Source organism: Mustela nigripes, chromosome 6, assembly GCF_022355385.1.
Source record: "Mustela nigripes isolate SB6536 chromosome 6, MUSNIG.SB6536, whole genome shotgun sequence".
NCBI lineage: Eukaryota > Metazoa > Chordata > Mammalia > Carnivora > Mustelidae > Mustela > Mustela nigripes.
In genome coordinates this window covers 79170479-79187534 of record NC_081562.1, presented here as the reverse complement: position 1 = coordinate 79187534, position 17056 = coordinate 79170479, and the positions used below count along the sequence as shown (strand labels likewise).

The 17056-nt window shown below is 37.9% G+C and overlaps 1 protein-coding gene across 1 annotated transcript in view; it reads left to right on the top strand.

Moving 5' to 3' along the window:
- ADAMTS20 (ADAM metallopeptidase with thrombospondin type 1 motif 20) overlaps positions 1-17056 on the top strand; it is a 189468-nt gene that overhangs the window by 82265 nt on the left and 90147 nt on the right. Inside the window, exons 12-18 of the mRNA XM_059404802.1 lie at positions 3016-3161; positions 4503-4684; positions 4782-4918; positions 7418-7535; positions 10611-10706; positions 11683-11849; positions 12001-12130. Of these exons, the coding sequence (XP_059260785.1) occupies positions 3016-3161; positions 4503-4684; positions 4782-4918; positions 7418-7535; positions 10611-10706; positions 11683-11849; positions 12001-12130 (976 nt within the window). The remainder of the gene's footprint in view (positions 1-3015; positions 3162-4502; positions 4685-4781; positions 4919-7417; positions 7536-10610; positions 10707-11682; positions 11850-12000; positions 12131-17056) is intronic.

Genomic DNA, 17056 nt, shown 5'->3' with positions numbered 1-17056 from the left:
TCAAATCAGGTCATGGTCTCATGGTCCTGGGATAGAACCCGCACTACTTCTGTGCTTACTGGAGAGTCTGCTTGAGGATTTCTCTCCCTCTGCCCCTCCCTGTGTTTGTGCACATGCTCTCTCTCTAAATAAATGTTTAGAAAATAAAGAGGGGAAATAAGTATGTTTGTATATTGAGAATGATCTAGTGGAGCACTTCTCAAATTATCTCTAGTAAAGGACCAGTCTTTTTTTCAAATTTCTAATAATTCAAACTGATACCTTTATAAAATGTCAACAATGACTAGAAAAGCAAAAAGAAAAAAAGACATTCAAAATGTAAGCCAAATTTTTCTATGGAAAACAGTGTGACAGATCTTTAAATTAAAAATAGAATTATCTGATGCAGCAGTATACCACATTTGGCTGTATATCCCAAAGAACAGAAAACAGAGTCTTGAAGAGATCTCTGCACACTCCTGTTCATATCTGCATTATTCACAATAGCCAGGAGGTGGGAGACACCCAAGTGGCCATCCATGGATGGATGAATAAACAAAAAGTGATCTACACATAGAATGGAATATTATTCAGCCTTAAAAAGAAGGGAATTCTGACACATGCTACAGCATGGATGAGCTTTGAGGACATTATGCTGTATGCTAAGGGAAATAAGCCCCAAAAAGACAAACGATGCATGATTTTATTTTTTTAAAGATTCTATATATTTATTTGACAGAGAGAGACACAGCAAAAAAGGGAACATAAGCAGAGTGTGTGGCAGAGGGAGAAGCAGGCTCCCCGCTGAGCAGAGAGTCCCATGCCTGGCTTGTTCCCAGGACACTGGGATCATGACCTGAGCTAAAGGCAGACGCTTAACAACCGAGCCACCCAGGCACCCCATATAATGCATGATTTTAATTAGATATTTAGAGTAGTCTAGTACTTACAAACAGAAAGTAGAATGGTGGTTGCCAGGGGCTGGGGGCCAAGGGAGGGGAGAGCGGGGAGTTAATTGTTTCAGGGGTATAGAGTTTCAGTTGGAGAAGATGAAAAGTTACGTGGATAGATAGTGGTGATGGTTGGACAACAATGTGTGAATGCATTTTAATGCCACTGAACTGTACACTTAAAAACGGTTAAGATGGTACATTTTATGTTGTGTATTTTGCCACCATGAGAACAAATATAAGCCAACTTATAAATAAATTTTTTATTTTTTATAAACATATATTTTTATCCCCAGGGGTACAGGTTTGTGAATCACCAGGTTTACACACTTCACAGCACTCACCAAAGCACATACTCTCCCCATTGTCCATAACCCCACCCCCCTTCTCCTAACCCCCCTCCCCCCAGCAACCCTCAGTTTCTTTTGTGAGATTAAGAGTCACTTATGGTTTGTCTCCCTCCCAATCCCATCTTGTTTCATTGATTCTTCTCCTACCCACTTAAGCCCCCATGTTGCATCACCACTTCCTCATATCAGGGAGATCATATGAGTTGTCTTTCTCTGCTTGACTTATTTCACTAAGCATGATACACTCTAGTTCCATCCATGTTGTTGCAAATGGCAAGATTTCATTTCTTTTGATGGCTGCATAGTATTCCATTGTGTATATCAGCCCGGGAAAAGAAGTCTGTAACATACAATGGTAAAAATATTAGATTGGCAGCTGACTTATCCACAGAGACCTGGCAGGCCAGAAAGAGCTGGCATGATATTTTCAGAGCACTAAACGAGAAAAACATGCAGCCAAGAATACTATATCCAGCTAGGCTATCATTGAAAATAGAAGGAGAGATTAAAAGCTTCCAGGACAAACAAAAACTGAAAGAATTTGCAAACACCAAACCAGCTCTATAGGAAATATTGAAAGGGGTCCTCTAAGCAAAGAGAGAGCCTACAAGTGGTAGATCAGAAAGGAACAGAGACCATATACAGTAACAGTCACCTTACAGGTAATACAATGGCACTATAAGCCAACTTTTAAATTAATTTTGATAGGGGCCCGTGGGTGGCTCAGTGGGTTGGGCCTCTGGCTTCGGCTCAGGTTGTGATCTCAGGAGCCTGGGATCGAGCCCCTCATTGGGCTCTCTGCTGGGCGTGGAGCCTGCCTCCCCGTGTCTCTCTGCCTGCCTCTCTGTGACCTCTCTTTCTCTCTCTCTCTCTCTCTCTGTCAAATAAATAAATAAAATCTTTAAAAAAATACATTAATTTTGATAAACATGGAATTACTATCAAATCCTATGAACATTTCTAAGCGCTAACTTTCAGCTTCTGTACTCTTTGCAATGACGGGCAACAGTGCATGGACCACTTCTCGTTAGTTTTGATCTAGCGGAGACTGAAACAGTGATGATGTAGGAAAGATCGGAGAACTGTTGTAGTGCTGTGTTGAGCAGTAAGGGGTTGGGATTATGTGCACAGGTAGAGAGATTGACTTTCCCTAGGATCTTTGACTTTTCATGAATCCTAACAGGTGGGATGGCTGAGTACTGAGCACAGGTGCTGTTAGGTGGGGGAATAGCAGGAGTACTAGGAGATAGTGAGCAGATTCTTTTGTACATTTCAATTTTCTTGATGAATATATGAAAGTGATCATTGAGACTTTGGATGAGATGAAGTAAGAAGTTAGCTTAAAGAGTGGGAGAGTGATCTATATCTTTGCATAGCAAACCGGAATCACAGATGTATATTGTATTATTCACTTTTCATTTTACTACACTTTCATTTACTACACTTCATTTTACTACACTTTCCCCATACAACAGGTCTTCCCTCTGCCAATGGGACTCAAAATCTCAAAGGCAAGGAAATTTCCTGTTCTTTCTTGATTCCACAAATCTTTTTATAGTTACTTAGCAAATATTCAGAAAATATTTATAAGAGGGTCAAAAGGAATCACATTTCTGGGTTAATATTGTGCTTTCAGTTGTGTACATTTTCTTTATGGATATTTATGCTATTCTAATTACCGATATTCTAACTGGGAACATACGAATCACTTTATGTTTTTGTTTTTGTTTTTAAAGCATTGCCACCATGGGCTGTGCGTAAACAAAGAAATGGAAGCTCGTCCTGTAGACGGTGAATGGGGACCATGGGGACCATACAGCTCTTGTTCAAGAACATGTGGAGGTGGAATCAAGAGCACAACCAGGCTCTGTAATCGCCCCGAGTATGTCTTTTTTATGTCACTGTAAATTAAGATTATCTCAAGGCACCAGAAAGTAAACATCAGTTTCATTCACTTCTAAACTGGAGGTCAGTCTGTAAGTTTCTGAGACTTAGAACTAACTTCTGGGATATGTTAAACCATATTACCTTATCTCAGTAGATTCAATCCTTGAAAAAAAAATTAGCTAGCTTAATCTTTAGAATCTGAATTAAGATAGGATCACTTTCTTTTTTAAAAAATCTGATTTAGTGTAAATTTGAGAAAGAGTTGTAAAAATGACAGTACTGTAATGGCATTTTTTTATTTACTGTGTTTCCGTTGGAATTCCTGGCTCCATTAACTGTGTCTTGGCTCTTCTGCATAAAAAAACACATTTTCATTACCCATTTTTTACTGTTTTATGTAATTTGACATGTCATTGTTTCTTTCTCTGCTTCTCATGTTATAGATGCATCAGTGTGTTTAACTTGACTAAGTACTGAAGCACAAAGATGTAGGATTCCATAAGCTTTTGACTTGTCTATTTGACTTTTGTCTATTGTTATGATACATAAATTGGTAGGCCATAAAGAGTTTTTAAAAAAATTTTTATAAACATATATTTTTATCCCCCAGGGTACAGGTCTGTGAATCAACAGGTTTACACACTTCACAGCACTCACCATAGCACATACCCTCCCCAGTCCATAACCCCACTCCCCTTCCCCCAATCCCCCTCCCCCCAGCAACCTAATGCCTAGACAGGACACACTCTGAAATGACACAGTTCATTTGAATTTCAGATCATCTGAATTATGCTTGAAGTCTTTATATTTAAAAAATACCAACAATAAGAGTTTTTATTTTCCAGCATAAGTTGAAATAAAGAGATGGGTGGATAGAAATTAATACCATGAAAGTCTTTGAAGTGAGTGATAAGTGGTATATACACAACAAAGATGCCTTTATATTTCTTTAACATGGTCTTGTCTTCATCATCTGTGGTTCACTAGGTTTTTTGTTTTTGTTTTTGTTTTTTTTTTAACCTCCCCAAATGAACAAACCCTAATTGACATTTTGAAACAAAATCCCATCATTAGTTCCCTGTGAGTTAACCAAGTCATGAATAAGTTATCATTGCTGCCCTCTAGGCCATAGCGTCCACCTGAAAATGAGTATTTTTACAGTGTATTAGCCATTGAATTGCTTAAGAACCATTTAACGTACTTCTGTTAAACAAAAAAAGTATCAATGGGACATAGGTGGTTTTCCGGATCCTGGGACAGAATGGAACAGTTTTAGAAGTAAACGGCAGAAAGAACATTGTACTGATGTGCTTTAAAATGTAATGAATTTGACTAGGCCAAGAAACGGAGGAAAGTACTGTGTGGGCCGCAGGATGAAATTTCGATCATGTAACACTGATTCATGTCCAAAAGGCAAGCAAGACTTTCGAGAGAAGCAGTGCTCTGATTTTGATGGTAAACATTTCAACATCAATGGTCTTTCCCCTAATGTGAGGTGGCTTCCAAAATACAGTGGGAGTAAGTAGTTAGAATATTTTTTGATGGAAAAATTTCTTGAGACTTAGGAACACACAGCTGTCTTACTGTACACCCCAAATTGAACCTTTTCTTACAGTTGCCATAAAAGATCGCTGTAAACTCTATTGTCGGGTTGCCGGAACCACTAACTTCTACCAGTTGAAGGATAGGGTTGCTGATGGTACTCCTTGTGGGACCGAAACTAATGACATCTGTGTTCAAGGACTCTGTAGGGTAAGTAAACTTGCGTTTAACGTGCCTGTCAGAATATTCTTTCTCTAACCGCGTATTACTTCTGTTACCTCAGAATCCGTGCCTGTAAATCCCATTGCAGTACTCTTGGGGGCTGTCACCCTTTTGGTAGGAATATGGTCAGGAGACCTTGTTACTAGGCAGCTCTCTGTCATCAAGAGTGATTCATGAAACATTAAAATAAATTTCTTGATTTTGTTTTGCATACAGAGAATCAGCTTCTTAAAAAGAAAATCTTAGGACACACAGTTGTAAAGTCCTTTGGCTACTTCAAATGTGACCTTCCCTGGTGACCTCTCCCTGTTGGTTAGTGATGATATTACCCCTTCCCTCTTTTCTTTCTTTCTCCCTCTCTCTTTTTAAAAATAACATCTATTTATTTGAGAGGGGGTAGGGAGAGGAAGAGAGAAACCTAAGCGAATGCCATGTGGACTCTGATGTTGGGCTCCATCTCATGACCTGAGATCATGACCTGAGCTGAAACCAAGAGTCAGGTGCTTAACTGACTGTGCCACCCAGGCACCCCTCCTTCCTCCCTCTTTTCATCCTTGTCTTTAACTTCCTGAGCATATTCAGACCTTCACTGAGCACGTACTAAAATGTTGGCTACTTGTCTAGTCTCCTGGATGAAAGACTGTAGCAGAGGGAAAATCAGAGGTGGTCACAGATTTGTAGGGGAGATAGACACATGAACAATTCAAATGCAGGGCTATGGGGTCATCAGCAAGGTGGCATAGGAATAGTGAGGAAGAAGTGTTCTATGGAGAAGTGTGTAAATGGTTCAGAGAATGCTCATGGACTGGTTGGATAGGGACTAGTTGTTAAATGCACCTTTTTTCTGAAGTCCTGGAGGTCTCTAGAAGGATTTGGAGTTGAGTGAGAGATGTGATTTGATCTGCATGTTAGAATCTTCAGAATATACTGGGTTAGGAGAGAATCAGATATAGGTCAGCCACTTCAGATTCTAGGTGAGAAGCGGATGAAGCCTGGAATTAAAGCACACACATTGCAGAAGGTGCTCTTAACAATGGTGAGTTTGAGAACTAGGATAATGAATTCTGTATAAAGAATATGAATGGAATATTATGAACTCATTCCTTGGGTTAAGGTACCAATTTTCTCTTAGCCAAGCATCTATCTGGTGATGAAATGCTTTGCATTCAAAGGTCAATGAGGTGTTCAAAGGGAACCAGAGACTAGAAAAAGGGGACTCAGTGGCCTGAAAAATTAAAGTTTTGTGTAAATTAACAGCACAGAATCCTACACAATGAAAAACAGTGGTTTTCTGAACTTACAGATGCCTATTACTTTCAGAAAACATCAGCTTAAAATTCGTTTTGGAAATATTTGCCTTGTGTATAAAAGACTGAAGCTTATGAAAGTTTCTCACCTGATCATGAAACTTTAGAGAAGTATTCTTTTTTTTTTTTTTTTTTTTTAAGATTTTTATTTATTTATTTGACAGAGATCACAGCAGGCAGAGAGAGGGGAAGGGAAGGAAGCAGGCCCCTGCTGAACAGAGAGCCCGATGCGGGACTCGATCCCAGGACCCTGAGATCATGACCTGAGCCGAAGGCAGCGGCTTAACCCACTGAGCCACCCAGGCACCCTAGAGAAGTATTCTAAAGAGCTAAGAGTTACTGCAGTATATCTGCATGGAGAACTGCACTTGTTCTTTTAAACCCCTGAACCAAACAGTTCCCTGTCAACCTTTATCCAACTATTCATTCTTAACATAAACACAACTTACTAGGCTGTTTATTAGTATTGGAGAAATAAATTTTCAAGTGGACTCCGTTTATTCCCAGAGTTCTAAAATCACGAGTTACAAAATCATGAAAGACATCTTTGGAAGTTATTTTAAATATGTTACTTACCCAATCGTACTTTTTGTCTCTTTGGATTAATAGTTCTTTAAAGAATGGCTTAAATAGACAGTGGACATAGGAACTGTGGTCCATATTTGTTTCAATGCAGATTCCTAGCTTTTTGTTTTTTGTTTTTTGAAAGATTTTCTTTGAGAAAGAACATAAGTGAGAGAGCAGGGGAGGAGAAGGAGAAGCAGACTCCTCCCTGAGCAGGGAGCCAAACTGGGGCTCGATCCCAGGACCTTGGGATCATGACCTGAGCTGAAGGCAGAAGCTTAACCGCCTGAGCCTCCCAGGTGTCCCAGATTCCTAGTTTTTCCTCCAAGGATTTTTAATTCAGAAAATCTGGGAATCTGCCTTTTTAAATGCCATCCCATGTGGTTTTGATACAGGAGGGTATGTGGATAACCCTTCGCAGAACACTTTTTTCAGCCGTGTGATGCGAAGGTGTGTGAAAATGTTCATGTACAACAAAATCAGTAGATATTCTGAAAAATCCTGTTGTACCAAAGCTCCCATTAATCGAAAGAATATTTGTGAAAAGTTTGTCAAAGCATCATACTTATAGTTAGTCACTTTTATAATACTGATTATCATCATTGTTATTTTGAAGCAAGCTGGCTGTGATCATGTGTTAAACTCTAAGGCAAAGAGAGACAAATGTGGAGTGTGTGGTGGGGATAATTCTTCATGCAGGACAATGGCAGGTGTCTTCAATAGTGCTCATTATGGTAAGCTGTGTATTTGTTTTCAATTTTCCCTTCTTTTTGATATCATAATGGAGTATATAATGAAGGAATAATAATGGTTTATTGTTTTGCCTTTTCTGTACCCTTAGTTCAAAATGATTAGTAAAACTTTCCTACATATAAAAAAACAAAATATTTTGTATTCCTAAATATAAAAAGATTATACAAGATGTATCCTTGAATTAATGAGTTCATCTGCTCAAGGCAAATCTGATTCTTGAAAATACAGTAGGTGCGTTTATTAGAGTAAATCCAGTGCTATTTAATAATGATGTTTGAATAGCCCCCCAATTAATAGTGTCTTTATTGATGTTCCTGTAACCTGAAATGTAATACTCATAATTTTTTCAGGAAACTTGCTTTCAATTACTTTTCATCACTTAAACCACATTTTTCTTTCTTTCTTTCTTTCTTTTTTTTAAGATTTTATTTATTTATTTATTTGTCAGAGAGAGAGAGAGGAGCGAGAGTGAGCACAAGCAGACAGAGTGGTAGGCAGAGGCAGAGGGAGAAGCAGGCTCCCCGCCGAGCAAGGAGCCTGATGCGGGACTCGATCCCAGGACGCTGGGATCATGACCTGAGCCGAAGGCAGCCGCTTAACCAGCTGAGCCACCCAGGCGTCCCTAAACCACTTTTTTCTATAAGCTATCTTATCTGCTGGGTTTCTTATTGATATATTAAACATGATTAAAGGTGAAGAAACCATTAATTCAAGTGTTGATTAAAGGTGAAGAAACCATTAATTCAAGTGTTGATTTGGGATTATTGTGTTTGGTTTTTCAGGAAGTATCTGGATTATATTTATAACTTATATTTGGCCATGATTTCATTTTTCTTTAAAAATTTTATGAGAATATAGTGGATGTTTTCTGAGACTTTTCTAGGAAACCTTATGCTTTGTATGGTAACAAATGTAGCCCTTTAGAAGCTTTCTTGCAAAATGAAAAATAGATTTTTTAGTTTGAACAGAGTTAAGTTAGTGTGAATTGCTTCAATTAAAGCAGTATAATTTCAAACACAGAATTTATATATTAATCTGTATCAAAAGTATAGTACATCTATACTCTGGTGATGCTTAAGAATCTTAGTTGCTAGCCATGACATGATTTTTATAGTTAGGATTCATTAGTTCATGAGAGCCACACACATTTGATCCCTTGTTAAAACCAGTGGCATATGTATCAAAGTTTGGGCTCTAGTCACTGAAAAACATTTTTTTCTATTTGAAGCCACATGTGCCAAATTAGGATCAAATATATAACCTTGCCAAAATTGTATTAGGAATTAATAATCAGTTTGCAAATGGAAAAAGATACTGAACTCATTTGTTTGTAGCATTTGTCACATTTCTGCCCCCTGGTGGTAGCCTTTGTCTTTCACATTTGTAAGGTCTAGGAATTGCTTTCTTCAAAAACCTTAACTGAGATGACATAAATAGGACATAGTAGGAATATTTTATTGTGAAAAAAATCATAAAATTCTTGTAGACTGATGACTTAAAACCAATGTGCATATAGTGTAGTCAGAATCAGAAGACCATGTATCACTTTATATTCAAAATGTTGATGCCTTAAATGGATATAAAGCACTCTAAAAACATACAAGGTAACCTCACATCAAAGCTACAAATTTGATCTTTTTTAGAACTTCCTTTTAATTTCATTCCATATTTATCAAAGTTAGTGTACAAGAAAAACCCGTGCAACGCCTTTTACTCATGTATTAAATAGAAGGAAAAACTAATAAGGAAAGGGAACTTAGAATACTCACTAGACCAAAATTGTGGACTTGAAAAATCAGAGTATTTGGAAAACTATGTAATGAGTGTAGTAAAGGGAAAACATTCTTTTTTTTTTTTTTTTTAAATTTTTATTTTTTTTTAATTTTTTTTTTTTAAAGATTTTATTTATTTATTTGACAGAGAGAAATCACAAGTAGATGGAAAGGCAGGCAGAGAGAGAGAGAGGAAAGCAGGCTCCCTGCTGAGCAGAGAGCCCGACGCGGGACTCGATCCCAGGACCCTGAGATCATGACCTGAGCCGAAGGCAGCGGCTTAACCCACTGAGCCACCCAGGCGCCCTTTTTTTTTTTTTTTAATATGAAGTATTTCCTCATCTTCTGAGCACCGCCAGTGTTGTTGAATTTGGTCTCATAAAATAGAAATATTGTTTTCATTTCCTTCCCATAAATGCTTAACTTTTCTCATGACAATTTGTTAGTAGACTTTTGAAAATCATGTAAAATTTTGGGATAGCTATAGGAATTCTGCTTTCCCTGGAAGCTAAAAGCTTAAAAAAATGTTACTTTCATTATTTTGCTGTTCACTGACTCTCTGTGTAAACATGGAACAATGAGCAACTATTTTGATATCTTCAGAATTGGTGAATAATATTTGAAATCCTCTCTTTTTTCCCGCAGTGGGAAGTATACAATCTAAAAGTATTAGTGTAAAATTTAAAAAATGAATGTGTTCTAAATATCTTGGGAACTATAATATTCACTCTGTCTCAATTCTAGTCTAGAATTTTAGAAGAAAAAATGGTTGTACCTTAAGGATCCCAAACTGTGTATTTCTTTTTTTTTTTTAAGATTTCAGTTTTTATTTATTTGACAGAAAGAGATCACAAGTAGGCAGAGAGGCAGGCATAGAGAGGGGGGGAAGCAGGCTCCAGACAAGCATAGAGTTCAATGCAGGGGCTCAATCCCAGGACCCTGGGATCATGACCTGAGCCGAAGGCAGAGGCTTTAACCCGCTGAGCCACCCAGGTGCCCCCAAACTGTGTATTTTAAGACAGCTATTTTTCCTTCAATCCTTAGTAATAGTGTAATGCATAGATGCAAAAAGAGTGAACACTATCATTTTTTAATTTTTTTTTTTTTAATTTTTTATTTTTTATAAACATATATTTTTATCCCCAGGGGTACAGGTCTGTGAATCACCTTTTCAAAGATAAAATGAAATTAAGTCTGTGCTATTCAGTGTTTTTAGTCATTCAGCCAAAACAGCCTCTGGGCCATCAGCTTATGAAAGTTAACGTGTATAAAATTATATTGCAGGTTATAATGTTGTTGTCAAGATTCCCCCAGGAGCAACAAACATTGATATTCTTCAGCACAGCTATTCTGGAAAACCAGAAGATGACAATTACCTTGGTAAACATTTCTAGTAAACGACCAACATGTGATTCGTGCAATTTCATGGAGGTCTGTGGTTGATGTAAATTCTTAGAAGGCAAGAAGAGCCCCTTGAACAAACACGCAGTTCAGTTCATACTGAGCTTAAGTCCTCTGACTTCCTGTACATGTTTCCTCTTGAGTTATATGCTGGATCTTCTTTTAAAAAATACTAAACAAAATTCTGAAAATTTGGTTTTTCCCCATAAGAGTGTTTTAAATAACCAAAGGTTATGTTCAGTTAAAGTTGCATGCATATTTAGAATAAAATTCTTTTCTTTTTATCTAAAATTAATAATAGACTTCTAAGGTATAGGCTTCATTATGTTTATTTTCAGAAATTAGCTTTTAGCCTTAAAGAACTTCACTTAGGCCCAAATATGAAAAGAATGCTTTACAAACCTTTCCTTCTGTCTGGGAAATTCTGGAAAGCAGTCATTCAGGGTGTGTCAATAATGACAGAGTGTCTCTCCATGAAAAAGATCCAGACATTTATATGAAAGAATAGAATGGTCATTGCATGGCTCCTTAGAATATTCACCCCTAGAATTTCATAGCTTTGTATATTTTTTCCAAGAGAATATTGGAATATTGCAGCCGTCGGGCTGGTATTCATTTCCTCACCATCGATGACCAGGACTGCTTTAGCTGATATGTCTTCTGGGTCTGTGACTTATGTTTTTTCTCTTCCTATCTGTTTCTCCTGAAGCTGCAGGCCTCTTGAAAGATGACATTCTCAGAAAAGTATAGGGTAAATTTAGTATCTTTAGGTGACATGCTGTAGTTTCCCTTCATATGGATTAGATCACACATTATAGTAAAATACAATTTATTTCCTCAAAAATAATTTACATTTACTTTAATTTCAGAAAAGATTTGCATTTTAAAAGTTAAAGTACTTTTCGTATTATTGATTGTACTATTGTATTATTTCACGAGTACTGTTCTTTTACAGCATTATCTGATACTCAAGGGAATTTTCTTTTGAATGGAAATTTTGTTGTAAGTATGTCAAAAAAAGAAATCCACATACAAGGAGCTATTTTTGAATACAGTGGTTCAAACAGCTCAGTTGAAAGAATTAATAGTACTGATCAGCTGGAAGAAGAAGTTGTTTTGCAGGTAAATTCTCAGGAGTCATTAATAAGACCTACTTTTAAGCCTATTCGTAAACTGATGGTTCAGGGCTTTGCATTTGTTAATCATAAAAATGATGTCTTTCAAGAATACTTTTCTATGAATTAATTGTATGCTCCTGTGTATTTCTGTTGAGGTTTTATGTGTGGGTAATTTATACAATCCTGATGTGCGATATTCCTTCAGTATCCCTGTGGAGGAGAAGAGCGACCTATTCACATGGGATGCATATGGTCCATGGCAAGATTGTACCAAGATGTGTCAAGGTACACTGGTATTAAGTAAGAGAGACTGATGTTGTGTGTGGGTGCTGGTATAACTTGGAGTACTTTTGGGGGTATCTGCCTGTGGAGTCCCCCAACTGTCTACACACACACACACACACACACACACATCACCACACCAACATAAAAATATTTCCTACCCTTTTCTTCTATGTTTCCCCCCTTTCATTGTTTCTGATACTTAACAATCTCATTATTCTCTCCCCTTTCCAGCATTCTCAGTTACTGCTTTTTTTTTTTTTCCTCATTCTTTCTTGCAGTTGGAAGAAGTTTCTCTTACTTATAATCTGTACACCCCATCCCCCGGCTTATTGGCAGGGGATACATTCCAAGACCCCCAGTAGTTGTCTGAAGCTGTGGATGCTTTTGAAGCTCATATGTACTGTGGTTTTTCCTATACATGTGTATTATGATTATAAATTAGGCACAGGAAGAGATTAACAATAACTGATAATAAAATCAAACAATTATAACCATATACAGCTGATTCTTGAACAATATAGGAGTTAGGAGTACCAACCCCCCACCCATGCAGTTAAAATTAATTTCACATATGGGAATGCCTGAGTTGCTCAGTCAGTTAAGTGTCTGTGTTTGGCTCAGGTGATGATCCCGGAGTTCCGGGTTGGAGCCCCGTATCAGGCTCCCTGCTCAGTGGGGAGTCTGTTTCTCTCTCCCTCTCAATCTTTCTCGGCACCTCCCCCTGCTCATGCACTCTCACTCGCTCACTCACTCAAATAAATAAATAAACCTTTTTTTTAAAAATTGCATAAACTTTAAATTCCCCAAGAACTGAACTACTAATAGCCTACTGTTCACTAGAAGCCTTACCAATAATAGGCAGTTAATACATATTTTCTACATTATATGTATTCAGTGCTGTAGTTTTACAATATAGCAAGCTCAAGGACAAAAATACCTAAATCGGAAGACAGAATACATCTATGGTACTGTAGTTTATTTATCAGAAAACCATGTGTGAGTGGACCTGCACAGTTCATACCCATGTTGTTGAAGGGTCACCTGTACTTAATAAAAGGTCTGTGAGTGTGGTCTCTCTCAGTTTGTTGTCCTGTCCTCACCGTTCGAGTGAGGATGTGAGCTGATAAGATGCCCACAGGGTGAGATGAAGTGTGGTGAATTCAGTAGGCTTTGTGACGGAGATAGGCTGTAGGCTCTATTGACCTTCAGATGGTACATTAGGGAGTGGATCATTTTCTGGACCTTGACTGATGCAGGTAACTGAGACCACAGAAGAGGGGGTACTAAGATCTACTGTTTCCCAGTGAAGTGTTCTCTCACCCACTCCCTTCCATACACCTTTCCAGTAACATATCTCTTCCTTTCAGTGTTGGGGTATCTGACTCCTTTCATTCTTGTATTTTCCTTCTGTGACCACAAGAAAATACATTTGTCCTGTCAGCCTGAATAATTGAAAGGAGCATAGTGGCAAGTGGAAAAGCAGGGAAATTTACAGCAGAGAAAGAAAATGAAGAGACCAGAGTCTTTGGAAGAACTGTGATTATGGATATTTAATTGTGTAAGATTTTTCAGATCAGTAAGTTTGAGGGACTACTTTGTTTTGAATTAAGACACCAATTTTGCATTCAGGTTGTAAGTTCTACTGGATAAAACCAGCAGGAATAGATTTTCTTGGTATAGGGTAGTAAGTGCAATGCTCCAGGCCTGCACAGAGAGAACCACAGAAAAGTTGGAGCAGTTTGTGAGAGTGAATCTGAAGCTACAGAAGTTTGGTGCAATCGAAAGTAGTTCTCAGGGGGACTGGAGAAAAGTTTTGGGAATTAAGGGAGCAGTGGTCCAGAGGAGAGGGGGCTCAGGACCGAATGGAAATGAGCTGAGATAAGGTGGATAGCCAGAGGCAGTGACCATGCATGATGGGAATATGAGGGACAGACTAACGAACTGACCCCAAGGTCACAAAGAAGTTGTGGTGCCCCATTCAGAAAACAACATGGGCTTGGTCCTGCGATGTTGGGATAGTGGTGCTCAGAATGATTGCGTGGCAACAGAAGTTTTCATTGGGATGGTGTCTCTGGAGGGAGGCAGATGCTTAACAGACTGAGCCACCTAGGTGCCCCATGAGTTCCCCAACTTTGTGAGAGCTATAAATTTTATCATAGTATTTTCAAGCGCATTATCTATTGGTTTCAATTTTCCTTTACTTTTTAATCAGTCTACTGTTAATATGACCCTCTTTTCTCTTGCTCTAGTTTGCTTTTGTTGCTTTTAGTTCTTGTACATGACTGTCATCTTGAACTTCCCCTTCAGTATTGTTCTGGGGATTCTCTTCTGTGTTGGATTTCCCTGAATTCCTCTTTTTATTTCCCCCACTGGTGGAATATATCCCTCAGGATATTCCAGAGAAGTAGTTTTTTTGAGACCTATCGTATCTGAAAATGGCATTATTCTATTCTCACATTTGATCAGTAGTTTGTAATAAATTCTAAGATAATTGTGCTTTAGAGGGTTGAAAGTCTTGTTTTCTGGTTTCCTGTGTTTCCACATGACACTATCCATTGTGGAAGTTTTGTAGCTCCTGTCTTTAATTCTAGGACAATTTCAGGACAATTTGCCTTGATATTGGATATCTATTTTCCTAGGTCATTAGGATGCCATTCACATTTGGAAACAGATTCTTTGACTTGAGAAATTTTACCTATGATTTCTTTAGTAATTTCCTCACATTGAACTTTCTCTTACATCTTTCTGAAATTTGTATGTTTTAGATATTCAGCCTCCTGGACTGATCACTATTTGCTAATTTCTGACTTCACATTAACATTTTTACTCCTGGCACCTTGCTTTTGTTTCATAGATGTGTAATATCTGTGTCTATGACAGTATTAATCATAGTCTTTAAATTTTCTTCTGATATAATCTGCTTCATTTTAGTTCTGTTTTGTTTTTATTTTGGTCTTGTGTTGTGTTAGTGAAGTTCCTGAAATGTCCGCTGATCCTTGGCTGTTTGTTTATATTTAAGCCTAAAATGCTGATTGAAAGTTCTGTGTTGGTCAGACAAGTCATGTAGGACCCCATTAAAGAGTAATTGGGGGTGCCTGGGTGGCTCAGTGGGTTAAAGCCTCTTCCTTCATCTCAGGCCATGATCCCAGGGTCCTGGGTTCGAGCCCCACATCGGGCTCTCTGCACATCAGGCTCTCTGCTCAGTGGGGAGCCTGCTTCCTCTTCTCTCTCTGCCTGCCTCTCTGCCTACTTGTGATCTCTGTCTGTCAAATAAGTAAATAAAATCTTTAAAAAAAAAAAAGTAATTGGATCATTCAGTAGCTCTTTCATGTATCATTGGAGGAGAAGCCCCACAGGTCATTGTCAGTTGATCTTTTGGGGGCTAAAGAGCCTCTCAAGAGAGGAATCTAATCATCTTCTAATGGTCATCAGGGAGACTTGAAAACCATAAAAACCAGGAGCCAGAGGGAAATGGAAAGAGTCCAGTAGGCCTGGTTCTCATCATTCAGTATGGAGAATTTTTCTTAATTCTCCTATTTTTGGAACCATGCTTCCCCAACTTCCCTGAGCTGTGTCTGTGCCTTCAAGTTCAGTTCCTCTAGAGCTTTGCTGCCCAATATGGTAGCTGCTAGCAAATATAGCTAGCCCATTGAAATGTAGTATAAATGTGAAATGTACAATGGATTTTGAGAACTTGGTATGAAAAAAATATCAATTTTTATATTGATAGGCTAAAATGATACTTGAGGTTAAACACACATTAAATGAAATGCTTCACTTATGTTTATTAACATGACTACTAGAAAATGTGAAATTATATACATGGCTCACATTCTATTGGATAGTGCTATTCTCCACTAGAAAGGTAAAATTCTAATTATTCTTAAATACTTTTCAATCCATTATCCATTTTTTCAGGCCTACTTTTACACATTCATCTCTTCATTGAACCTGGTGTTTTCAACCCTGGGATTTTCTTGCATTATTTGGCATGAATGGTTTATTATTCACTTGTTTCCTCCGCAGGTTTATATTTCAGCTTCCTTGGCTCTGTTAGTTATTTCCATCCACTTTTCATATTCAGAATTTCCTTTTCTTGCCTACTGCGTTTCCTTTTTCTTTTTGTTCTTTTAGGTTTATTCCTTTTCAAAATCCCTTATGTTTTTTTCAGATGATATTTAGGAAGGAGCAAAGGTAAACACGCACGTTCATGTTTAGCTAACTGAAAGTATACAGTTGAACTTTGATGAAACAGAAACTTGATCATGTCACTGACTGCTTAAACTTTTCTCCTGTCTCCTCATGGCAGAAAGTGGAAAGTTCTGTCTGCTCTGGCCCATTATAATCACTTCTTAATTTTACTTTCCCTGTGGTTATGCTGCATACAGCCAACCAGGAAATCTCAATGGCTTTGAAAGACAAAGGTTTATTTCCTGGTCCTACTACGTTTTAGCTGCTAATTGGCTATGACTGTGCAGCTTGGTATCTGCATCCATGTCATTTAAAAAAAAAATAAGAGTATTTTTTAGAGTAGTTTGGGGTTTATAGAAAAACTGAGCAGAAGGTAGAGAAAATTCACACATTCTCTCCTTCACCCTCTCTTCCTGTTTCCCTTTTAACATCTTGAATGAGTGAGGCACATTTGTTACATTTGTTGCATTATTAACTAGATCTATAGTTTACCTTAGGATTCACCGTTTGTGTTATACATCCTGTGGGTTTTGACAAATATGTAATTGTGCATATCTACTATTACAGTATCATGCAGAATACTTCCACTGCTCTAAAAAATCCCTTCCCCGCCCTGCCCCCTCAAACCTGACCACCAATTATCTTTTTACTCTGTGTCTTTTCCATTCATGATTCCAGGCTAAAAGATCAACCTCTTCTGAGAAAGGCTGTTTTAGAGAGGAGGGAAAGGGAAGG